At 42.2% G+C, this 26,512-nt stretch overlaps 1 protein-coding gene across 1 annotated transcript; it reads right to left on the minus strand.

The window, feature by feature from the left end:
• Window positions 1–26,512, minus strand: onecut3a (one cut homeobox 3a). Its single transcript, XM_034180228.1, has 2 exons — window positions 25,258–26,512; window positions 1–533 (listed from the first exon to the last, which is right to left on the minus strand). Exons 1-2 carry the CDS (start codon window positions 26,294–26,296, stop codon window positions 241–243), a joined length of 1,332 nt encoding a protein of 443 aa, XP_034036119.1. The 5' UTR covers window positions 26,297–26,512; the 3' UTR covers window positions 1–240.

Raw genomic sequence — 26,512 nt, forward strand, 5'->3', positions numbered from 1 at the left:
TATGTGAGTGATGCAGGACGGACCTGACCTTATGGGTCACCTTCAGATCACGCTTGTTTCCCGTGAGAGCTTGTAGTAGTGGTCTGGGCTGACAAAAAAGATGATTGCATGGCACAAAAGGATTTTCAGGCAGAAGACACATTCAGATGATCCAGGCCAGGTTGGTTTCACTGCCAATTTCCCAATTTGCCTGTTACTCCAACCTGGACCCACAACCTTCTCTAAGACCCTTGTTTCCACTCAAGCCTTGGAGAAGGTGGTGGCGGATGTGCCTGGCTGCCCGGGGCTGGTACCGTGGTCGTCGTGCCAGCGGTCCACGCAGCGGCGGCGTGCATTCATGAAGAAGTTGCTGACGGTGCTGAGCTCCAGGCCGAGTTGCTGGGAGATGGTGATCTGCATTTCCTTGGATGGGCGCTTGTTCTCTTTGAAGATGGCGATGAGTGTGCGGCGCTGCAGGTCAGTGAAGACCAGGCGTTGTTTCTTTGGTGCTGTGTTGCGATCCTTGTGTTGCTCCTGTTCTTTGCGCTTGCAGGCTTGTTGTGGATGGCAGCGGTGGGAGGGATGGGGATGAGAGTGAGAGGCAAAGAGAGGAAAGAAAATAAAGCAAGGTAAATATACAACAGTGATTGTTTTTACTGCAAAATAAGAAAGTCAAAAGGTGGAGGGATGACATGTGCCAAAATATACAGCCCGTGTCAGAAAAAGATGGGACGGTGTAGAAAATGCTAATTAAATTTAAAAAATCTATAACAGCAGAGTGATTCTTACATTGACTTTGACTTCTGTTTCATTGCTGACAATATGAACCTTTGATATTTCATGTTTTGATATTTCCGTCAGCGTCATTTAATTTAAAGTCAAAGTCACTCCCGTGCTTCCTGCATTTAATGATGCAGAAATATGAGCGAGAAATATGCACATCACTTCCAATCTTTCTTTGAAGAACATTATTTTTAACCTTACAATAATTTTCCCAAACTGCAAATTTTCTGTCCATCTTTGCTCCTCAAATACTCAACTTTCATGGATACTGCTTTTGTACCAAATCATGATTACAATCACATGTTGACATCGCCTGTTTAAAATAACAGCATTATTAAATTTTTTCTACCCCCAAATTGCCCCCTGTTCCAACATTTTGGGTTATGTTTTGCAGGTTTAAAATGAGGGAATGGATGTATAACAAACAATAATTAACAAATAAAATGAAGTTGACCACACAAAACATGAAATATCTTAAATTTATACTGTCTGCATTGAAACAGAACTCAAAGTAAATGTAAGAATCACTGTGTCTGTTGTTTTTGTTTGTTTTGTATGTGTGTTTGTTTGTTTGTTTGTTTGTTTTCATTTTCCATACTGCCCCAACTTTTTCTGATTTTGGGTTGTACACCATTAGCCTAGACTTGAAAACTAGTTTGTAGACCAGGAATGATTGTACAGCTTCATCTCTGTTGCCATATTAAAGTTGATTTAAAGCCAATCCATGCTTGGTGCCCAGTGGGAATATTCCTTCCATCCTGCAGAGAGCAGACAGGGAGCCAGCCTGCGGTGAGAGAAAGATGGGGTGTGTGGACGAGGGGGGAGACTGGCTGTTGCCTGCTAGCTGGAGACACTGCTGTTTGATTCAATATTAATGCAGTTTGAGTCGCAATGGGGGACTGGGTGACTGTTGCACAAAAGTAAGCATTTTGTGTGTGTGTGTGTGTGTGTGTGTGTGTGTGTGTGTGTGTGTGTGTGTGTGTGTGTGTGTGTGTGTGTGTGTGTGTGTGTGTGTGTGTGTGTGTGTGTACGTGGAAATAGACACAGAGGAGGGGCAGATGGAGGGAAAACTAAAAGCTTGGCAGAAGAAGAGTAGAAAAGATGGAGGAGTAAGACAAAGTGTGCGTATTTGCGTGAGTGAGACCCAAAGACAGGAGCTGGGGAGGGAGGGGTGGTGAGTGAAGGAGAAAGAGATATTGACCGACTTTGCTGTAGGAATTGGGGGGTTCTCTGTAGGGACTGAGGTCAGAATCCCCACCCCACCTCCCTCCTGTACGGGTCTACAGTCTGCTACTTCAAACGGAGCCCACTGGAGCCCAGTCTATTGAGCTCTGAGAGGGTATTTATAACCCCCCACACCCCCCTCTTCCAACTCGAGAGGTGCATGCACCGGCTGCTACAAGCCCTTTCCCAGCGCTTTTCAAAAGAAAACATACCAAGTATACTCCCTTTTACGTTAGGGGAGGGGTGTCCGGGGAGGGCCGTGCAGGAGTTGAAGTTGTAGGCAGCAAACGGGAAAATTAATAGTTAATAGAATGTTGAAGGCGAATATGGTGTAAGTTGAGGTATTTGTAAGAAACAGGTGAAAAGAAGCGTGCAGGTGCAAGATATGAAGGCCAAAGCGGTGGACATAAATTGTGTATGAGCTTTATTTTGTCCCGGTCAAGACACCAAAGATCAGAGTCGCCAAGCGAGTGAGCTGTCCAGGAGATAGTACGGTGGATTAGGAAGACAGTCTTTTTTTAAGATGATTAATGTCACACAACTAAGCAAACGCTGATTTTATTTGTAGAACTGTTGTCGCCTATTTAACCGTCACTATGGAAGTTTAAGACACCAACTTCTGCAGCCACAACGTTCCCCTGCCGGCTGAGGATCGACAGAGCGTGTGTCCCTCTCAACTTCCCTACTGTCTGAATAAAATGAGGACAAATTAGAGTCAGGCGCCAACGCCGCGGGCTGTCCACTTAATGACACTCTGATTGTCTGATACCTTCATACAAGTTTCCAATAAATGTGTCTTCATCCTTTGGAGCGCAGTTTTGTGTCGCATGGACTTCGGCTCATGTGTGTGCACGTATGCGTGCGTTTGAGTGTGGGAGTGTTGTGATTATGCTGAAGTGGCTGGAGCCAGGCAATGGCGCTGTGTGTCTAATTACAGTGGAACAGAGCCCATTGATCAGCCATTGCAGTCCAATCTGTTTACTACAGATGTCTAACCTGCACGCGGGCCCATCCATCACATTCATGTTTCATATCAGCGCTGCACCGATGTGGATGTGGAACACAAACACACAAATTTGCCTGAATGCATATGTATGTACATCATCCTCCCATACAATATACCAGATATACAGACAATATACAGGATTATGAATAGCAACTATCATGATGTCATTTCTGAGGGTGGGGTGGGGGTGGGGGGTCTGCAGTTCACATGTTGCTCAAAAGGATGTTAAAGCTGTGAGGGGACAATTAAAGGTTTGTACTGTGAGGCCCCACAGTTGTCAGTTCTTAGTTTTTTATTACTCCCTTATAACCTCCTCCAATAAAGTTGGAGGAGGTTATGTTTTTGCCCCTGTTTGTTTGTTTGTCTGTTTGTTTGCTTGAAAACAAACAAACAAGTGCAACCTGGTACTCACTATCACCTGACAAAGTTTGATCCAGATCTGATCTGGATTATGGATTTTGTGGACATTTCAATTTAATATTGAAAAACCCATTTGGTGTAATTGAAAACGTTGGGAAAAAACCCTAACAACACCAAAAAAAAAAACCTCTGATTCAAGTGCATGAACTAAATACATACTCCTGACATTTGATCACATCTAATATAGCTTATGAAAAGCCACTTTTAACAGGACTTTGGCCTTGGAAATTTTTTTCCAAAGTAAAATTTTGTGGAATTGGAAACGTGTTATCAGAGGTTTGCACTTGTACGAGCAAAGTGCTCTAGTTTGTAGTAAATTTCAAAAAACTTTTTCATGTTGTCATTATGGGGTATGGTGAATAGAAATTTGAGGGGGAAAATTAATTTACTCCATTTTGGAATAAGGCGGTAACATAACAAAATGTGGAAAAAGTGAAGCGCTGTGAATACTTTCCGCGTGCACCATAAGCAGCGTTGCCACGGTAACTTTGAAAAGTGAGTTAATTATTTACTTTTTACAATTACATTTTACAGCTATTTTATACAGTTACTTCATTCACAGCTGCAGACAACTTGTTGGCAGCTGCTGAATGGAACTAATAAAATGACTAGTAATCTAACTTGGTTATTTTCAAGACTGAGTACTCAGAAAAGGAACTATTAGTTACTTTGCTGATTAGTTACTTTGCTGATTACTCAGTCTTAAGAGTAACCAAGTTAGATTACTAGTTAGCTTATTAGTTTCATTACCTATTAATTACAAGTTGTCAGCAGCTGTTAACAAAGTAACTGCATGAAGCTGCTAATGAAGTAACTGTATAAAGTAACTAAAAAGTATCTAAGAAAGTAACTTTTCAAAGTAACTGTAGCAACACTGACCGTAAGACAATTATTAGGCCTGATGACATCTGTACTTAAAACAGTCAGAACATCTGCATGCATGATTGCTTTTTTCTATCAATCTGAATACCACAACATAGGAAAGTCTTTGAAAACTGATGCTTCTGTGTTTGATAGTGCTGTGTGTTGTGGCATTGACTACAAAACAACTTACATGGGTCACAGATGGTAACCATCCAGGCAGACAAATGGTCCATCCTGATGCACCCTCACAATGCAAGTGATACACCTCATCTCTCTAAGTCATTGTTTTTTTGACACAAAGTCATTCCAGTGATACCCAAACATCTTCCAAAGAGACCAAGCACCAAATACATCCAGTCATCTCTTGAGGCCACTGGTTAGCGTTCACGTCCGACAACCATACCTAAGACAGGAAACACCAGGACCCCAAAAACTTGGACCTTTGTTCCCCTGCAAAGACACCAGCATTGTCAAACATCTCTCTCCAGAGACCTTGTGACTCCATAAGCTCTTTAAAGATGACTCTCTCACTGCTGAGATAAATGACTTTCTCTAAAAACAGGTGAAGATGACAATTACCATTTAGGATAACTCCAGCATGTTTTCACTCTTTTAATGTGTTCATGAAAGTTTGGCTTTATTTACATTAAAATGAGAAACTCTGTTTTTATCCAGATGTCACTGAATAGTTTGATAATTGTTTTCACTATTGGGTCATTCCATCTCAAGTCACCCAGAGCTCCACCCAAAATAGCCAATGTGTCATGTAATGTGTCTATTTATGATCACAACAAGGATGCTCAATAACAACACCATGTTTGCAGCATATCATCTTGAGATATGTAAGAATATATGTTAAAAAAATATGAATATGATAGCCACCTGTCCACACTGGAATCTGGGGTGATGAAAATTGGCATATTCTGACAGTTTTTCAAAGTTAGCATGTTTCCAACAACTATAAATGTTAAAATCACCTGGTGTATCATTTAAATGTGTAGATATGTTCCATTATATCACAAACCATCATACAAAATGTTCGATAGCCATAGCTAGTATATTTCTTTGATTTTGAACTAATCCAAGATACGAACTACATGTAAAATGTTGGGTTTTCTACCATTTTGAGGCCTTTGTGGAAGGCAGATTGCACTAGATACACCAAAACAGCCAACTTTTCCAAACTCTACACCAAAGGTTAACCTGGCATGAGCAGTTTCAAAGCTGTGAAGCATATAGGGAGCTCATTATTAATGTGCAAATTTGGTAGAAAACGCAGTTTTCACGATATGTGAAAAATTTCCAAAGGCTGTAACTTCAAAAGTTTTCAAGATACAGACCTAATATTTGGCATTTCACTCCAACTTTGGAATGTGAATAACACATAACAGAATTGACAGAATAAAGCTGAGGAGTGACCTGGGAATCTTTTTCAAAACTGGGTGATTTCAGATGGAATAACCCTATTGTGCATAATTCAATTCTCAATCAATATACAATTAGTTAATCTTACTATCACTGCTCATGTTTGTTTGTGTGATTGTCAGCAGGATATCTGAAAAACTGATGGACTGATTTAGAGCAGTATAAACCTTAGCTCAATGACGAAATGATTAAAATGTGGGACACTGCAGCAAAACAGCGCCCCCACAGACAGATGACCTGAAGACTGTTGGAGATGCACATACCCTCTGGAATTATTCCTTTATTGTTGTTCTTCATGTTTTGACATGGAGTCAATTTGAAACATTTCTCCAGTTTGTGGATTCAGAGCTGAGGTCAGCCTACTCTTCAAACTGGTACAAAACCTGCCCATCAAACTGTATTTCTGTTTGAAGATTTTAATGAGATATGAGCTCATTCACTCAAATAAATAAATAAATAAATAAATAGATAAATAAATAAATAAATCATTAGATGAACTCAAGTAAATGTGCAGGATTTGTGTCCAATAAATATTTGTAGCCCCAACTCAAACAAAGAGCAACCATGCAATAAAATGTAATTTAATTTAATAAACTGGGGTGGTGGTCCCCATATTTAAAAAGGGGGACCAGAGAGTGTGTGCCAATTACATGGGCATCATCACATTACTCAGCCTCCCTGGTAAAGTCTACTCCAGGGTGCTATAAAGGAGCTTTCGGCCAATCACTGTGTAACACGATTTTTGTTCCTGGCAAATAAGTGTCTTTTTCCAACTGCATTTATTGCAAAACAATAGAAAAAGCCCAATTTTCATGCCAAACTTTTTTTTTTGAGGGCTGCACAGCAATTTTATCCCCTCAAAACACCTATTTTTGACAATTTTCTGACTTTTTCACAATAAAACTAAAATACGGAACATAACTGCAGCAAGGTTTATTTTCAAACATTGAAAACAATTTTACAAAGTTAAAAAATGAACAGTTTTCCTTGATTTGTGAATGTGCAACGAATAACTTTCCCTTATCAGACCCCAAATGTAGTCCCCCATCATGTTTTCATTGTAAGATCCCTCATATCTGTTGTCAAAGTCCATTATGTCTTGGTTGAAGCGTTCCCCGTGTTCTTCTGTGTATACCCCCATGTTGTCCTTGAAGTTGTCAAGGTGAGCATCCAGAATGTGGACCTTCAGTGACATTCCTACAGCCCATTTGGCCATAGTTTCTCACCAAAGTTTCGACCAGTTCCACATAATTGTCAGCCTTGTGGTTGCCCAGAAACCCAAGGACAACATCAACAAAACTTTTCCATGCCTCCTGTTCCTTTGCTGTCAGTTTCTTTGAAAATTCAGGGCACTCTATGATTTTCTTGACTTGTGGTCCAATGAAAACACCAGCTTTCACTTTTGCCTCTGACAGCTTTGGGAAAAAGTCTTGAAGATACTTGAATGCTGCAGACTCTTTGTCAAGCACTGCGACAAATTGTTTCATGAGAACCAGTTTGATGGACAGAGGAGGGAACAAAACCTTGTGAGGATCCACCAATGGCTCATGTTTAATGTTATGGCTTCCAACTGAGAATTCAGTCCTTTCAGGCCATTGCTTCCGGTGATAATGTGCTGCCCTGTCTCTACTGTCCCAAAGGCAGAGAAAACAGGGAAACTTGGTGAAACCTCCCTGGAGTCCCATCAAAAATGCCACCATTTTGAAGTCCCCAATGACCTTCCATCCACACTCATCATAGTTAAAAGTTTCCAGCAGATAAGTGACACTGTTTTAATCCTCCTTGAGATCCACTGAATGAGCCAAAGGAAGTGATGGATACTTGTTCCCATTGTGCAGTAGCACAGCCTTCAGGCTTCTGGATGAGCTATCAATGAAGAGTCTCCACTCATTTGGATTACATGCAGTTCCAATTGCATTGAACAGTCCTGAAATGTCACAATAGCACAAACTCTCTTCCTTGGCAAAGAAGCTAGAGAAAAGTTTGTGACATTTTCTTTGGCTCATTACTTGCACACTTTTCATCCAACAAGTCCCACTCCTTCAGCCTTGAGATCAAAGCTCAGCATTTGACTTTGTCAAACCAAGATCTCTGATGTCATTCAGATCTCCTTGACTTGGGAAGTAAGGATTCCTCTCACAAACTGTATCTGTAATGTCACAGTCCACTGTTCTCCCCATCCTCTGATTCAGTGCTTTCTTCTTCTGATGGTTGTTTTCTTTCTGGAGGTGACGGTACAGGAAGCTCAGCACTATGTGGCACTGGTGCAATGGAAGATGGAATGTCAGGATAAAGAATAGCAGGTGCATTCTTCCCACTTAGGGGTTTGGAAGGATCCACCATGCAGAAGTAGCAGTTGGTTGAGTGGTCAGTGGGTTCACGCCATATTCTTGGAACAGCAAACTTCATTGCTCTCTTTTCTCCTCTGTTGTTTAGGTTGTTTAATTTTCTTTGATTAAAGAGTGAAATATTCATGATTCTTCAAACCTCAGTACATTACTCTCCTGTTCTTGAACGTTCTTGCTCAATGTGTACAAATGAGGAAGGTTTTCATAAATATAATTGCTTTGTCAACATTGTATTATGTTTGAAATGATGTTTGAACCCTTTTGACATGATCACAAAAAGAAAATATGATGACTACAACTCTGAAAAATGGACTTAACTTTTCCAGAAATTAGTAGTGACCACTCAGTGAATGCGAAAACTGGTTAATTTGCAATTTCATTGTCCTGACCACAAAACCAAAGTTTGGAGGTCAAGACCACTCTTTTCTCTTTTGATTGGTTGTGAAGAAATGGGAAATTTTAACCCAGGAACAAGCCAAAAGTGAACATTTGTTACATAGTTGAACCTCTGATTGAAGAGGAACAATGCGGGTTCCGTCCTGGTCATGGAACAACCGACCAGCTCTTCACTCTCACAAGGATCCTGGAGGGGCCCTGGAAGTGCCCATCCAGTCAACATGCATTTTGTGGACTTGGAGAAGGCGTATGATCAGGTACCCTGGGAGATGCTGTGTGAGTATGGAGTGAGGGGGTCCCTTCTCTGGGCCATTCAATCTCTGTACTCAATTTATTTCAATTTACTGATTTATATAGCGCCAAATCACAACAAAGTCACCCCAAGGTGCTTCACATAATTCACAACAACACAAATTAATCTAAAATCAAAATTAAAAGCAAGAAAAGCACAGTTAAAAGATAAAACACAGTAGAATAAAAAGAAATTACAAAGCAAACACAAACAGATTAAAAAATGAATGATAAGCCAGTCTAAAAAAGTGGGTCTTCAGTCTTGATTTAAAAATCTCCACCATGTCAAACTGCCGAATAACAGCAGGTAGATCATTCCAAAGAGCTGGACCACGGTAGGAGAAGGCTCTATACCCCACAGACTTTTTGTTAATCCTTGGAACACACAGAAGCCCTGCGCCCTGCGAATGCAAAGGCCTCGCAGGTACCTAGGGCTTAACCAAGTCCGCCAAGTAGGAAGGCGCCAGTCCATGAACAGTCTTATAAAGCAACAATAAATCTTTAAAATCCAATCTGGCAGAAACCGGTAGCCAATGAAGGGATGCCAGAATGGGAGTAATGTGGTCAAACCTTCTACTTTGTGTCAAAATTCTGGCAGCAGCATTCTGCACCAACTGAAGTCCTCAAATGCTAGACTGCGGCAGGCCAGAGAATAAAGCATTACAATAATCCAATCACAAAGTGAGAGCTGTGTTTGAGCACTCGGCAGTAAGTCGGACTCATTTCCGGTGGAGGTTAGCCTCCGCCAGGGCTGTGCCTTCTTATCAATCCTGTTAGTGATATTCATGTACAGGCTATTGAGGCGTAGTCAGGGGGAGGAGGGTTTCCAGTTTGGTGGGCTCAGGGTCTCATCACTGCTTTTTGCAGATGATGTGATCCTGTTGGCTTCATCGGCCTGTGACCTCCAACACTCACTGGATCGGTTCGCAGCTGAGTGTGAAGCGACTGGGATGAGGATCAGCACCTTTAAATCTGAGGCCATGGTTCTCAGCAGAAACCAATGGACAAGGTTGGGTAGGATTACTTTGAAAGAATACACGTGGATTACATGTATGTATGTATATACATTTGGATTACTTGTAATCTGATTACTTTTGGATTACATTTCAAAGTAATCCTACCCAACCCTGCCAATGGATTGCCTACTACGGGTAGGGAATACAGTCTTGCACAAGTGAAGGAGTTCAAGTACCTCAGGGTCTTGTTCATGGGTGAGGGGACAATGGAGCATGAGATTGGCCGGAGAATTGGCACAGCAGGGGTGGTGTTCCATTCACTCTACCGTACTGTTGTGATGAAAAAGGAGCTGAGCCAAAAGGCGAAGCTCTCAATCTACTGCTCAATCTTCGTTCCTACTCTCACCTATGGTCACAAGGGTTGGGTCATGACCGAAAGAACTAGATCGCGGGTACAAGCGGCCAAAATGGGCTTCTTCAGGAGGGTGGCTGGTGTCTCCTTTAGAGATAGGGTGAGAAGTTCTGTCATCCGTGGGGGGCTCGGAGTAGATCCGCTGCTCCTTCGTGTTGAAAGGATCCAGCTGATGTGGTTCAGGCATCTGGTAAGGATGCCTCCTGGGTGCCTCCCAAGGGAGGTGTTCCAGGCACGTCCATCTGGGAGGAGACCCCGGGGAAGACCCAGGACTAGGTGGCCAGATTCCACACTGGCCTGGGAATGCCTCAGGATCCCCCAGTCAGAGGTGGTTAATGTGGCCCGGGGAAGGTAAGTCTGGGGTTCCCTGCTGGAGCTGTTGCCCCTGTGACCAGATCCCAGAGGTTGAAGATGAGTGAGTTAATTTAATTTACTTGGGGCTTTATACACTTATTGGATGAAAATTCTGCCCATCCAATGAGTCTCTTTTTTTTCCTTGATGTTGATAAGCTCATGTGCAGTGCTTTTACCAAACTGTATGAAGCTTTATATTTAAAAAGCACAATATCCATTTCCAAAAAAAAAACAAAAAAACATCATGGACAAGCTACACAAAAATGTTTTGGGATGATTCTCTGTTTTTGGCTTGTTTTCTTTTTTAATGTGAGATTCCCATCTGGCTTTAACCAGGAGAAATGGGATCTAAACATTTGGTGACCCTCTTAAAGTCCTGCGAAGTATGAGGAGCAGTGAGGAGCTGACAGGTACAGCTTTCCAGCCACCAGATTCCAAACATACAGTGCACCTCAGGCAACATTTGGAAATGAAAGGTTACAAAACTCTGAAAGAGGAGGGGGGGGGGGGGGGTCATCTCCCAAAATCCACAAAAATGTTTGAAATCAGTGCAAGGCAGCAAATTAGCTTATTTCCAATATCCTTCAAATAATCATTACTGACTTTTTAATAGAAATATGTCATACTGAAATTTAAATTCATTATGCAGGGACATGTGGAGCAGGTTGTCCATAAACCGAAAGGGCTGTTCAATGCCAAAGTCCTTCTGGGTGTCAAAGTGAACCTGAGCAAGGCAGTGATCCCCAAACTGTGAAAATGGATGAAGTTCAGAAATAAGAAATGTTCATCAATTAAAAATTTAGTAGAAACTAATGAATTGGTACACTTTTTTCTGATAATCTTTTTGTGGTGTGTGTGTGTGTGTGTGTGTGGTGTGTGTGTGTGTGTGTGTGTGTGTGTGTGTGTGTGTGTGTGTGTGTGTGTGTGTGTGTGTGTGTGTGTGTGTATTTAATGCTAACACATCACTAATATTCCCGAATTAATATTTAGTGATTTGTCACAAATACTAGGGCATTTCATGCTTTTATGTATCTGTATAGACTGTCTTTGTTTTTCCTCTCAATGCAAATTAACCAAAAGGTATATTTCAATTTATCTTGCTTGTTTTGCTTTTAAAGTCAAAAGGCTGATTTTATTTTATTTTTGTTTTTAGAGTCTTTTCCCTGCACAAACAGAAAAGTCAACGATCATATGACCAAAAAGATATTTTGGGGGGTGGGGGGGTGAGCAACAACTCTGTGGGAGAAAATGATCGAATACATTTCTAAGTCACTATCTGAAATATGTTGTTTTGTCTTAGTTCATACAAGAAAGAAAGCTGCGTTAAAATCAGACAGCTTGTAAATTTTCTTTTCACATCTTTCCATCGACCGCTTGCTTTTTGTTTCTTCTGCCAGCAGGTGTCGCTCTGGCCGCAGCCCGGCTGCACGGGGCGCCACAGCGCGCCGCCTGTGCTACAGGCGCTGGATTTAGTAATCGATATCGATCGATCGGTGAGGAAGGGGGCCCTGATTACTGAACCAAGCTCGGCGTTGAAAAGAAAAAAAAATCGATCATTGCAGCTTTTAGAGCTACAGTGGGCACCGAGCAGAGAGATCGACATAAAATCCTGCACAAAGACAAACCGGACTGAGATCTGGGTTTGGGCTCTGAGTGTTTGCGCCCTGCTGTCAGCGCGCGGCCCCCAAGAAAACTCACCGCTTCATCATATTAACAGCAACAACAACAAAAATCTCACAAAGGCATTTAAAAAATCTTACTCCCTTCGACATTATTATTGTTTTATAATTATAATTTCTTCATTTTGTTTTTTTATTATTATTATTTCCATGGGTCATGACGATAGAACTTTTTCATTTGCCTGTTCTGGTGCCATTAATATTCTTTGCTTCACGACAAACCAAGCGGGGTTAAGAGAAAGGCTCTGGGTGTTCGATATCGATCGATAGGTTCGTGAATAATTCGTGTGTGAAATTCAGTTCGTCCAATTAATTATGCCTGGGAGGAGGCGGGGGAGAGGGGAGGGGGGGGCTGGAGAGGAGATTCATGGAGGGGCGGAGACGCAAAACATGCCTGGAAGGAGACGCGCTTCTTCGCGCTCATGTAGACACAAATCTCAGTTTGGAAGGAAAAGAAAAAAAAAAAAAAAAAATCAGATTGATTCGCTTCAAAACGATCTATGTGCTGTTCATGAATATCTACAGAAATATATATAAGTATATATTTATATCCAAAGGTTTACAGCGATTATTTTGATCATTGTGCAGGTTTGTTTTTTAATTATAGTGGAGTCCATCTATTGCCATACTGCTCCATGACTACAACTGTCTGATGTTTAAGTTTTATTCAATTTATTAAGCACTGCCTGCTGTTTGTACACGGGCTGTTACCCAAAGATTGATAGCAGCGTGTATGCGCACGGCCTTCCGTGCACCGTGCCGTTGATTCCATCCAGGCTGCGGGGCAGTGCCAGGCCCAAAACACTTTCCGGCTCAATACTCCTTAATGTAATGACTGAGAATTGGTGTTAATATACTGATAAAGCGACGCCGTTTGTTTGTTTGGCTTCTGCTGCGAGGCATTTCTCCAGCAACTCCAATAAACTCACTCACAGCCCCGTCACATCCACCTCGGCGCTTTCAACAGCAGAGCTCTCCAAACGCCCGCTGCGCGCTGATGTGACCGAGTGACGCACCGAAGCCTGCGCTAAACCAAAAGACATTGCAGAACGCCAAAAAAAAAATAAAAAATAAAAATAATAATAAAAAAAAGAATAAAAATTCATTAATCAGTAAAGATTGCCATCTGTGATGATCACCCTCCTGATGAGGTTTTAGATCATGAAATGCACTCATCCTTTTGAAAGCGCTCTATGACGGAGTTTTGGCGAGTTTAATTCTAATCATTGTTTCTGCTTTATCAGTAGAAGCGCCATTTAGGATTCTGCCATTGTCATTTATTTCAAACTGCCTTCACCATTTATGCGCGACTGAGTGTGATCTTTATTAAGTTTATTTATTTATTCATTAATTTACCCCCTGATGGGTGTGGGCCGACAGTAAGGTTTTCAGTATTTATCGATTTATTAGAAATTCACTTGAGGAAGAAAAGAAACATTTGAAAGTGGTGGGGAATGGATTTGTGATCATATTTTTACCTGCAAAAGCCCTCGGAAATAATAAATGCAAACTAAGCCATATACGTTTTTTGTTTGTTTTGTTTTGTTTTAAACGATGCGTAAAATGTGGGGTTTGCGTAAGTTCTCTTTTTATTCTTTGTTTCTTTTCTCTTTTATTCTTCTTTATTTCTTTTTTGTGCGCGATCCCGTTGGCCTGTTAAAGAACTAAAATCGGTGTAAACCGAACCGAACTGAAACACTTTATGAATGCCCGAGACGCGTTAAACGCCATCAAATTGGCGTGTTTTCAAACCTAAAATGACCTCTCCACATTCCCAAAAGGTACGTGGCGATACTGATCTTTAATCAAAACGGGTTCTTTAAATGTCAGCCCGCTCTGCAAAATTGTTATCACTAATGCAGCTGATGATGATGATGATGATGATGATGATGATGATGATGATGATGATGATGATGATGTTTACAGGTTAGAAAGATTAGATTTTAAGAACATCCGCAGAAATATTTTATCTCAAGATTTATTGCACTGGTCAAATTCCGTGTACGGCGAATATTTTCACTACTACAAAATAAAAACAAAATTACACTACAGTAATAAAGTGTTGCAATTTAATCTGTGCAGCTGTGTGCTGCTTTATTACGGATCTATTTTTAAGATCGATTTGCCATTATATTACAATATAAAATGCAAAAAAATGCACAAATATGACGCACATATACATACTCAACCCTATATTACAAACAGCATGACAAAAATAAATTCTTCTTCGTGTATTTATTTTTTATTTACTTATTTATTAGAGCTCCACCAAAATTCGTTCGCTCTGTAATAATTATTATCCTAACATTTATATCAGGAATAATAATTATAATGACAGTAAATCAACGTCTGTTAATTTGTTGTTGTTTGTTAAATACATACTTTTTGCCTTAATAGAAGAACAGCAAACACAAACCCGCAGGATTTTTCTGTATTCAGAAATCCTGAAAAAATAACTGACCAGCGTGATCACATCGCATCAGTAAGTCAAAGTTGTTGTTCATTTGGCTGCAAATTCATAATTTGGATCAGGCCTGTTCGTTATGTCTAAAGTATGTATGAGCTGCATCGATTCCTTCATCAATTGATTTCACAGTCGTTTGTTTCTTTGTTGATCTGTGTGGGGTAGCCCAACCGGAGATTCGGGTTACAACTGTGTGTGTGTGTGTGTGTGTGTGTGTGTGTGTGTGTGGGTTGTGTGGTGTGTGTGTGTGGTGTGTGTGTGTGTGTGTGTGTGTGTGTGTGTGTGTGTGTGTGTGTGTGTGTGTGTGTGTGTGTGTTGTGTGTGTGTCAGGTAGAGAGAGAGACTGCGGTTTTGTTGTGATCGATCCAGTGGACAGACTTACAGAGGTTCCGTACAAACCATCTGCAGGCTCCTATTTCAAAAATTTAAAAAAGGAGCAACAAGGTTGAGACAACATTTGAAAATTTTTATTTTTTATTTTTTTCGCCATCAATTTGAATGTGGTCGAACTGTTACTGCGTAATTCACACTAAACAGAGGAAATATCAAATACACTGATAGAAATTAAAGACACGAGGGTTGTTTGTTTTGTTGTTGGGTTTTGTTTTTGTTTGTTTTGTTTCTTGTTTTTGTTTTTTGTTTTTTTCCTCTCTGGTTGTCTTTCTTATATGACTTTTAATGTTGCCAAATTTTCACACAGGGGACAATAAGTGGAATGATGTAGCTCATTAAGCAGAAATGTAACATGTAATATGGTGGTGAGTCCCATCACCACCAAAAAAAAAAAAAATCGTTTCTAACACGTGCCGTAATGACTTCGGTGGATTGGTGTCTTTTCTTGCCATTAATTGCGCGCGCTGTCCTTGCCTCGTGTTCTTAGGCTGCGCATTAAACAAGCCATTAACGGCCTTTATAAGCGATGGCCTGTCAAAGCGGCAGATAAGCAGCCGGCGTTCGGACGCACCGCCGCTTTCCAGCGCCACCGCGGAAAATCATTTATAACCACAAAAATAACACACCAATTTGTTCTTTTATTGCGTTTGTCTTCTGCAAAAACTAGAAGACGGGAACAAACTGACCTGGATGTACTTTGTGTATTCAACAAAGGAGGACTCGGATCCAACTTTGATTCTTTATTTAACTGCAGGAGCGTAGGCGCGTTCTCGGGCGCACAGCCTTTTGGGGTATCCCTGTATTACGTCACAGGACACACTGCCGCCGCGTTTCGGCGCATATTTACATTGCACAACAAATCACTTTGCACACTCGACATCTTGACGTTCGCCATTTGACTCCAGAGCGCAAGAATGGAAATGGGTTTTATTTAATTGTCACAGCTTTTGGGCCCCTTTGGATTTTTTTGCGTGGAACATGGGTGGGGGACGCACGCGGTGCCATTAACCCTTTGATGCTAGCCGCGTGCATTCAGTCGACTCTGCCAGCAATTTGATTTAAAGGTCATTCTCTCCTATCGATCCGGTTTGGCGAGGGGGCGACGAAGCAGCGCAGGAATTGATCAGCTAAAATAGAAGAGACGCTTTTCAGACTGTACACAGTCCAGACCTCTGCTGCATTTATAATTGCTAAGCGCGCCCCCCCCTGTGAATAAAAAGTGTGTGTGTGTGTGTGTGTGTGTGTGTGTGTGTGGTGTGTGTGTGGGTGTGTGTGTGTGTGTGTGTGTGTGTGTGTGTGTGGTGTGTGTGTGTGTGGTGTGTGGTGTGTGTGTGTGTGTGTGTGTGTGTGTATTCTAGCAGCGTTAAAAAGGAGAGAAATGGCTGATGACGCAAGAAGCGAATCTGATTTCTATTAAAACCGCATCGTGTGGAATAATGAGGTCCACACTGTGTGTGTGGATAGTGTGGGTGGGATGCATAACAAATCCAAAGTAGGTTAAACCAGCGCACACCTGGACGTTTTGATCATCTAAATTCAAAATGACCGCGACGAGGTGCGCAACAAGCCGGCAGGAGAGTTTATTAGTCATTCTGATGGGTGTCACGTCACAGAGGCAGTGGGAGAAATGGCGGAGACGGAGGGGGCTGCGAGGGCGCATGGCGCAGCAAAGGAGAGGTCGCGGAATGGAAATCGATACAGATTCAGAGCTCACCATATCGGCCTTAACAATGTGGCGCAGATGCACTTTACATCCGATCACATATTGTTGGAGGGCGGGGTTGGGGGGGGGGAGGTCGACAAAGACACGGGCGTTTCTATGTACAGGTGATCTGGGCGATGGCATAAAGCGCCACCTGCAAGGGCATATGGGAAGAGTTCAGATGCAAAACCATGTAAGACCTTTTTTAATTGACAAATGAAATGCATTTTAAAATGGGAATTTTAAGAAAAATCAAATTTGAAAATGTACACATTTACATGAATAAAATGAAACTATGTTCAAATTCTTTACTATTTTATACACTGTCAAATGTTGGTCTCAACTAAAATGTAAGTATATATAGGTGTGTGTTCACAGTAATAACACCGAACATTAAGAATTCAGATTTATTTACTACAATGACTGAGATGATGAAAGAAAGTCTTCAGCTGGTTCAGAACGCTGCCGCCAGACTTTTGACACGTAGCTGGTATGAACGTCTTTGCACTGGCTCCCTGTCTCTGCCAGCAGATTTTAAGATTTTGTTATTGACTTACAAAGTTGTTCATGGATTGGCACCATCTTATCTGGCTGATCTGGTGGAACTTTATGTGCCGGCCTGGGCTTTGCGGTCACAGGATGCGGGACTTCTATGTGTTTGCAGGGTGAAGAAGAAGTCAGCAGGTCAAAGAGCCTTTTCGCATCGTGCACCCACCCTGTGGAACGGTCTTCCTGCGACCGTGAGGCAGTCAGAGTCCGTGGACATTTTTAAGTCAAGACTGAAAACCCATTTTTATTCTCTTTCTTATGATCATTTTATTTTTTATCTGTTTTATTCTTTTACTTCTGTTTTTAATTATGTACTTGAAATTTTTTATTCATTTTTAATTATTTATTTTAATTTTATGTTGAATTGTTCTATGTAAGGCACCTTGAGACGGCTTTTGCTGTGATTTGGTGCATTATAAGCTAATTCAATTAAATTAAGATGAGGAATTAAGATCTGGTTTGCAGATAGCAGGTTGTTTACATTTAACGTGGAAACAAGTGTACGTATTTTATATTTGTTCCAGTTATGTTTGTGTTTGCTTTTATAATTTAATAATTTATTTCCTACAGCAGATATGCACCAACTATTTTGAATATTTGTTGTTCTTTTTCCTGCTGTTTTGTGTGTTTCAAATAATACAATGTGAAAAGTAAAATAAATAATATTTTTTCCTTTTGTGTTTTTTTTATGGGGGGCGGCAGGTTTTATCTCACGTACGGTGCCAGAATGTCTAGAAACGCCACTGGACACAGGAGAAAAAAACCTGCACGTGTTTTCCTTTAAAGTCCACATTTAACATCCGGATTATAAATATTGATACATCCTTGTTTCTTCATGCGGAGCTCCTCCTAATGATGCAAGGTTTGAGATGTCTTTTTTTTTCATCTTGTACGGCCTCCGCGCCGAACGAGGGGTTTTGAAGCAAAATAGCCTTAAGGTATAACCTCCAGAAAATGACAGTTGCTCTTCCACCGGAGGATTTCAAAGACTTGAACACGCGTGTCTCGGTACTTACAGCACACGTTGCTGTGCTTAACGAACAACGAGGCTGTGAAACCGCAGCTGTTTACTCCCCTATCTTCCCCTCACACATCAATTATTAACGCGCCAATCGATCATTTAGCAGCTAACATCAAGTCATCGTCATGAAAAAAAGAAAAATCTTTTCCAGATTATCCCGCATCAATCACATCTTAATGCACAATCCCATTAAACCCATTAACGTGTTTTCTACCACAAAAGAAAGATCGCAACTCCAACTCCAGGTTGTTTTTGCTTCTGACTTTGAGGAGGATTCCAAAAATAAAAAGGGTTTCCAGTTTGTAAAAGCTGGAGATGTGGAAATCTGAATTGGGTGGTAGATTGTTGAATGTAACATTGATCGATGGGTGGAAGCTGTTGGGTGGGATAATGGTTTTTGTGGCCCACAAGAATGCTGTTAAATTGGCTAAAGTCCAGTTCAGCACCATGAACTGTCCTGGAAACAGACAGGCAGTGTTCATCCTGTGTTTCAGCACTCTGGACAGCGCCGAGTGGGGGAAAAACAAAACAAAACAAAGGCAATGGAGGAATCTAAATCCGTTTTGTGGTCAGGAAATAAAAACTATAAAACAGAGCTGTAACCCAAAAACTACCAAACACACCTCTACATAAAAATAAATGTCTTTCAATCTCAGAAAATCAGAATTTATCCCTATCTGCTATAAATAATGTCCTTTCAATCTCAGAAAATCAGAATGTATCCCTATCTGCTATAATAATCAGCTCAGTGGATCTAATATACATAGTGGAGCAGTTGCGGAACCAGAGGAATTTTTTTTTTTCTTTTGGTGGGGCAAGTGAGAGCATGATTATTGTAACCCAGTGTCTCGGCAGTTTGTGGCGGCATTAAGAAAAGGACATTAATCTATGGGTTTGTGATGAGTGCACAAAAATGGGGCATTTTCATGACGGGAGCACAATTTCATATCATGACGGGGCAAGAAATGTGGGGCGATGGGGTGTCTGGGGGGGTTGGGGTTGGGGTTAGGGGATGTTAGACACTAATGCAAAAAAAATGTGTCACAAAAATCGGGCACTTTTCATGACAGGGGCACGAAAAAAAATGTGAGACTGGGCTGAATATTGTAACCCTGTGGGCCAAAGACTTTCTGCTGTAAGTACAAATATATTTTAAAGTAAATGGACTGTATTTATATCGCACTTTTCCATCTGCATCAGAAGCTCAAAACGCTTTACACATCAATGCCTCACATTCACCCCAATGTCAGGCTGCTGCCATGCAAGACGCCCACCGGGAGCAACTAGGGGATTAAGGACCTTGCCCAAGGGTCCTTAGTGATTTTCCAGTCAGGCTGGGATTTGAACCAAGGATCCTCTGGTCTCAAACCCAATGCTTTAACCACTAGACCATCACCTCCCCTAAATAGTAAGTAAAAGTAAATTTCAGATTTCTGCTACACATTTGTTGTTCTGTGTATAATTCTCCTGCATGTTTTGTTTTGTTTTGCATCATTGTTATGTACACAGAGTCATGCAGTGCAAAATATATTTCAGTTTTTAAAAAGTCATCCACAGCATAAAATATAAACCAGGTCCTCGCATTTTCTTCCAGATCCTACCACTCATGGCTGTGAACTGTGGACTTTCTTATTGTGAAACACATGAACTACTAGTTGATGGCTACAGTCTAAAATATGAAATTATATATTTACTTAATCTAATTGTGTCAAACGTTTTCACAAAACCTGGTTGTTTAAATGGGAAAAGCAAATTATAACATTGTTACAGTTAAAGACATATTATGCCTCCCATTTAAACAACCACGTTTTGTGGGACCAGTTGACATATAAAGATTAAGTGAATATAACATTTCATTTTTACAGTGCAAAGGTGACCAAAGGATCCTCAGTTTGAATCCCTGTCAGACAGGCAATACAATACACCACCTTGATCAAGGTCCTTAATCCTGACATTGCTTCTGTGCAGGTCAGTGCCTTGCATGACAGCATCATGTATGTGTGAATGAATGAATGTAAGGCATCATTGTAAAGCACTTTTTACATCTACACCATATGGAAAAGTACTATACATATGCTCTGCCACCCATGCAGTTGTTTCATATTTTCCTGATGCACTTAATCATACTATACATTCTTGTGCAATAATACTTGTACAGTCATGTACCTCATCACTTGAACACTTGTGCAATATTCTGAAACATTCTTTTTTCTTGCTTCTAAATAGTGTGTTCTACTGTACATATTGTTATTCTGCACAGAACGTGACTTCTGTGTCTTTTTTACTTATTTTTCTTTTACTTTATTTTTACATCAGTAATTCATGACTATACATGAAAAGATGTGATACTATGTTGATATTCAACCTGGTCTCATGGCAAGTCGTGATTCAGCAGTATGAAATATACATTAATCTATTAGTTTGTGATATTGTGATGAAAAGCGCCTCATTTTCATCACAGCAGCACAAATTCATTCTAATTCATTCCGTGATGGCTGCACGAAATTAAAAGTGAAGCGGGGGGTGGGTGGGGTGGTTATGGTTAGGGTGAGGGAACGAGTAAGATTAGGTTATGGTTAAGGTTAGGATCAGGAGGTAGGAGTAGGGTTAGGAATAGTGAGTTTAAAAAACTCATCATGAAAATTTGACTCATTTCATCACGGGAGCACAAAAAAAAAAACATGAGACTGGGCAATAGAACTAGCAATTTCAAATGTTGTTGCCCAACACAATTATAGCAGTAAACTGCACTGGGAAAACAAGCATTATTGGACCAAGCTAAAGAAACTGCTTTATTTGGTAACACTCAAATAAATGAAGTTTGTCCAAAGGTTCATAAATACTACTTGCTAAGTTAGTTTGGATAAACAATTCATTTGTGTGCTATCAACTGATGCAATTTTATGGGTTGGTCCAACAATATTTTTTTTTTCAATGCACATCCCTCTCTTTTAAAGTTGGACTGTTATCCTCTGTCTTAATTGCACTACAGTCTGATTACAGGACAAGTTTGTTTTTGTTTTGTTTTGTTTTTATTAACAAGTACATGCTCCATTTTTAATCACCAAAGCAAAACTGAACAACAAGTTTGCTAAAAAGAAAGAATAAGAAAGTTCTTATGTTATATGTGAACTTAATCTGATGGCCTCTGTCCACAGGAAGACATGGGAATGATTGGATATGAATGATGAATAGACTGAATATTTTGAATGTGAGAACCTGAAGCTGAAACTAATGGATTTTGAACAGCAATTTTAATTTAATTTTCTGATGTGTTTTGATGATAGCCAATGAAGCCCCATGCACTTTAGTGCTGCTGATTTGAAGTTATTTCAAAATAAACAGGAGGAGCATCAGCACAGCAGATATCATAGCCCAGGTTGGATATCACCACCATGGTCCAATGGGTTTCAATCTCAGTGACACCAACCTATACTCAGCTTTTCGACCTGAACCTATAAAAGTCAAAAGTACTAAGTCATAAATGTACTACATCTCCCTAGAACCTTTAAGATATTCAAAATGATTTACACTGAGGCTTCACACTCACCCATACTAATGTCAGGGGGCTGCCACGCAAGCTGTTCAAATGTGCACTGGAAGCAATTTGAGATTAAACAGAATTTCTGTATATTCGTTTTGTGAATTGTTCTGTAATTTATGTCTGTAGCATGGCCCAAGCAGAGGGTCACCCCTTTGAGTCTGGTCTGCTTGAGGTTTCTTCCTCAGAGGGGTAAGGAAAAACTCCTTACCACTGCTGCTCTGGGGGTTAGTAAGGTTAGACCTTACTTGTGTGAAGCTCCTTGAGGCAACTCTGTTGTGATTTGACGCTATATAAATGAAAATAAATTGAAATTGAAATTGATTAAAGACTTATAGCTTGCTCAAAGTCACCTTAGTGATTTTCCTGTCTAACCGGGGACTTGAACCAAGGACCTCTGATCACACACCCATTTCGAAAACCTCCAGGTCACCACATCCCATCAGTTATGGCAATAATACCTTATTTCTTGGCCCATGTCCCACTCATTCCAAGGTCCATAAATTTTTTGATCTGATGACAAATAAACAAAACCAAAGACACCAGTGGCTGAAAATATAACCTGTTTGGCGGAGGAACCAATGGCAGCTGAAAGGCAGATTTCTTGCGTGGGGCAACTGTACAGCTCAATAAAGAAATATTTAACGGGGAAAACTGAGATTTTACAGTGACGCATGCGTAGAGGCGAAAGGGCGCAGCGCGCGTCGGAAATGGTGGCTGGACCTGCGCAAAGTGCGCGCATTCATTGAAACAGCAGCAGAGACATCCCACCCTCTCAACAGCGTTTCCACTCTGTGTCCTGTGGGTCTTGACCCACACAGCCTGGCACGTGAACCGCACATTCAAATGTTAATGAGGCAACTGCGCTTTTCAGGGGAAAATTGTCCCTTGCGTTTCGTGCCGTGACACCTTCCCAAAAAAATGGCGCAAAAAAATAAATAAATAAATAAAATAAAAAATAAAATAAAATAAAACGGGAAAAGAGGACTGCGCTGTGGTGTGGTTCATGGGAGATGCAGGAAATATTGTGTGATATGTTGACTTATTTTCTGTGTACGATCCATGCCGTGGTGACTATGTGCCAAACCCACCCCAAAGGGCACAGTGAGGGGCACGCGCGTACAACCGCGGTCCGCGCGTACTACACAACAAATGCAATATGATTACAACAGAGAGGAAGGGGGAAAGCGTGCTTTAGCGTGTTTTAACAACTCCTCTGCCCCCCGTTGGAGAGACCAATGGGAGAGAGTGCTGAGGCGGGATAATTGATAGATGTACTGGCTATCCTTATCGATCAGCGCCGTATTGACCCGAACCAAATACATTGAGATGGAGTGTGGAATTCAACACAGATGCAAGGACGAATCGTTTTCATCGTTAACATCAGCTCAGAGCCGCGTCTTTTCTCTGCAAGGAAGCCGACGGCTCCTTTAGAAAAGAACCCCAGAATCTTAGTGGACCTGAGTGAGCGCCTGCGGTTCCTCCTCGTCCTTGTTGCACCACGCAGGAGATGTGATGTTAAGCGTGAAGGGCACGCATCACCCCCACGCCACCCCCTTCTCTCCCCCTTTAATCGGCCTGTCTCCGCTGTGTGTTTCCTTTCAGGATCGTCATGTCTGCGCTCACACCGGCATTTTCACATTAGCTAAGCGGGGCAGCTGCATTGATTTGTGTGACTGTGATGAATTTGGAATAGTAATTTGAATTTATTGATTGATGTGGGCCAGCGAGTATGTCCCAGACTCACTTTCAGCATCCTCCCCCTCCTCACACACACACACACACACACACACACACACACACACACACACACACACACACACACACACACACACACACACACACACACACACACACACACACACACACACACACACACACACGCGCGCAAAATGCGCACTCTGGTGATTTTAAATGCAATAAGTAAAATGTTGCTCCAACCATTTGCATACAGCTCATTTGTCATTTTTATCCAAATGGATTTACGGTGAGAAGCACGTGACAGCAGGAGGACCATAATCGCTGCAGTTCTGCAGGACGCCGGATTAATATATTTAATGTATAAGTGGAATGTAATTGATTCCACCGCTTGAATATTTTATCCACTTTTCCCTTCGTCGCACAGTAAGCCTGTCCTGGACCTGCTCGATCCAAAACGTCAGCGCAATCAGCAGGTCCTGTTCCGGTGTGTGTGGAAGATATAAAACCCCACAGTCCAATTAGCTTTAACAGCAGTGGCACTTAAAGAGACAATTGTGGAGTGTTTAAATCTTTATTTACCAGAACCCTACTAAATACGCAAAGGAACAATTTACATGCCATTAAGTGCTTTTCAATAGCGCATCGACTGGAACTAAAATATGCCACTATATCTGCTTAATTGAACTGTTCGCCGAAATACGACACAGAAGAGCTGATTGACGCTCGGGAGCACGCACGTGAAGCTTTACGCAAACATCGATGGCAAAGGGGACCTCTCATTCACGTCTCTGTTTTATATCTCTTCTTTTGGACTGAGTAAATCAGGCCGTGAGTGTTTATACAGGCGGCGATAATGCGATCATCTTCTCGAGTTAAAAAGTCAAAAGCATGGATGAAACGGTGGCCGTGAGAGGCTTGTTTCCACGAGGATGTCCACTTCAGAGGAAGTGCGAATAAAAAAGGCGTGTCCTTCAATGTGTCAATCAGGAACGATGTATGACTGCACAAACAAGAAATAAACAGAATATTTGGGGAGAGGGGAGCAGATATCCGAGAGCAGAGGAGACAACAGACCAGAGAAAGACGAATCTGTTTGTGTCTTTCAGAACCCAATCGATCAATTATCAGTGGCGCTGCTCTGAAAGGGGACGCCGGGACTTGAAATATTGATCCATAGGAGGTCATGCTCCTCAGACTCTTTGGCCAGCCGGCCTCAGACGGTGCTTGTTTGCGCGTATTAGACAGGAAGAAGTGTCAAAACATCGCGAGTGATCCACGCACCCAAATACACACGCACACACAGTGAGTTCATACAAAAATATTTGCAATTTTAAAATTGTTTTTAAAGCAGTAACGAGTGAGTTTAAGCCCTATCATGACATCCTTTGTGCATATGTGTGTGAGAGAGTGTTTATGAACCTGTGCGTAAAACTACTACGTGCGTAAAATGGTCAATCTCGCCAAAGTTTTCCAATTGAGTTTGGAGCAGTTATGAGATTTTGTTGTTGTTGTTGTTGCTGTTTGTGTTTCCAGTGTTTGTTTGTAGTGATCGTAGAGCGTAACATCAATCACAATATAGATTTCCCCCCAACATTTAACACCCCAACTGTCATGATGAAGTTTTACTCGATACAATCGACTAATAACTTCTAGTAATGTCTGTTTGAGCAGCTATCGACAGTCTCGCCACATTGACTCCTAATTGATCCCTCCACATCACTCCGGTTGGGGAGCTGTCTCCTCACTCACCTGCAAGCCTGAGTGCTGACATCCGCTGAAACTCGGGCTCCTGGAGCCACTTCCACATCCTCCTGAACGTCTCCCGGCCGGACTTGAGTTTACTCCACGGTTTAGGATTCCGCAGCAGGTCAGAGAGAGTTCCCTGGGACCTACACAAGATCCTCTGAGCAAAGATGGCCTGGGGGATGCTGTAGCGCTTGAGCTCTGCTGTTATTCGCTGTGCCACCTCCTTGGTGTTTATCTCCTCCACCTGCCCCGACCCCGCTCCCTGCCCGCCACCCACCACCGTCTGCCTGTCCCGGTCTGACAGCATGGACCCGTTTGCCTGAGAGTGCGGATGGCTGTGATGGTGGATTCCGTTCAAGGATGTCATGAGTCCCGCGCCGTGGCCACCGAGACCTCGAGCCAGGTGCTCCTCGCCCCGGGACAGCATGGCCGCGTGGGGCTCAAACCCCCCAGAGGAGAGCATCTTGTCGTTGGAGAGGTGCGCGCTCGGGCCGTAAGCGCCGAGAGTCTGCTGGGAACCGTGCAAAGACCCGAGACCGTTGGACAGAGGGGACAGCGGCTGTCCCATGCCGGACATCTCTTTGGGGTAGTGGCCGTAGATGTTCCCCATAGAGGCGAGGCTTCGGTCGTCTCTCATCAGGGTGAAGCTGCCGCTGACGTTCCCGGCTGCGAGCCGCTGGTGCGCCGGATGATGGTGAGCGTGCGGGTGCGGGTGGTGAAATTTCTCAGAAACGGTGGATATGGGGGGCAGGTGCTGCAGCGGCGTCAGAGTCGTGTAGGTGCTGCTCAGGCTCATCCCGGAGTCGCACGACATGGTCATGGCTGGATGCAAGGGCCCAGACAGCGCGTGGTCCGTGCGGTAGTCTCCGGCTCCCTCCAGTATCGAGGCCATGCTGGACACCATGGCTGAACGTCCGTGCGACACCAAGTTCCGATGCGACGCCGAGGGCTGGCGCGCGTGCGGAGAGTTCATTAAGTCGGTCGTTTGATGGGGGTGAGACACGCCGTGCAGATTTCCAATGTTTTCCATTGTCAGCTCCATCGTTGAAAAGAATCTGTATTTCCAGCCCTCTCGCTTTCTCTCTCTCTTCCTCTCAATCTCTCTCCCCCCTCTTTCACTGTCGCTCTGTCTCACACTCCTTTCCAATAAATTCTGAACGATTTCAAAGCCGAGCCATTGATCGTTAGTTGGCTCTCTGCAGTCAATCCAGCATGGTTCTAAAAAATCGGGTCCCGCCAGCCGCCACAGCTGCGCCCT

Source organism: Thalassophryne amazonica, chromosome 10 (genome assembly GCF_902500255.1).
Source record: "Thalassophryne amazonica chromosome 10, fThaAma1.1, whole genome shotgun sequence".
NCBI classification, from domain to species: Eukaryota; Metazoa; Chordata; class Actinopteri; order Batrachoidiformes; family Batrachoididae; genus Thalassophryne; species Thalassophryne amazonica.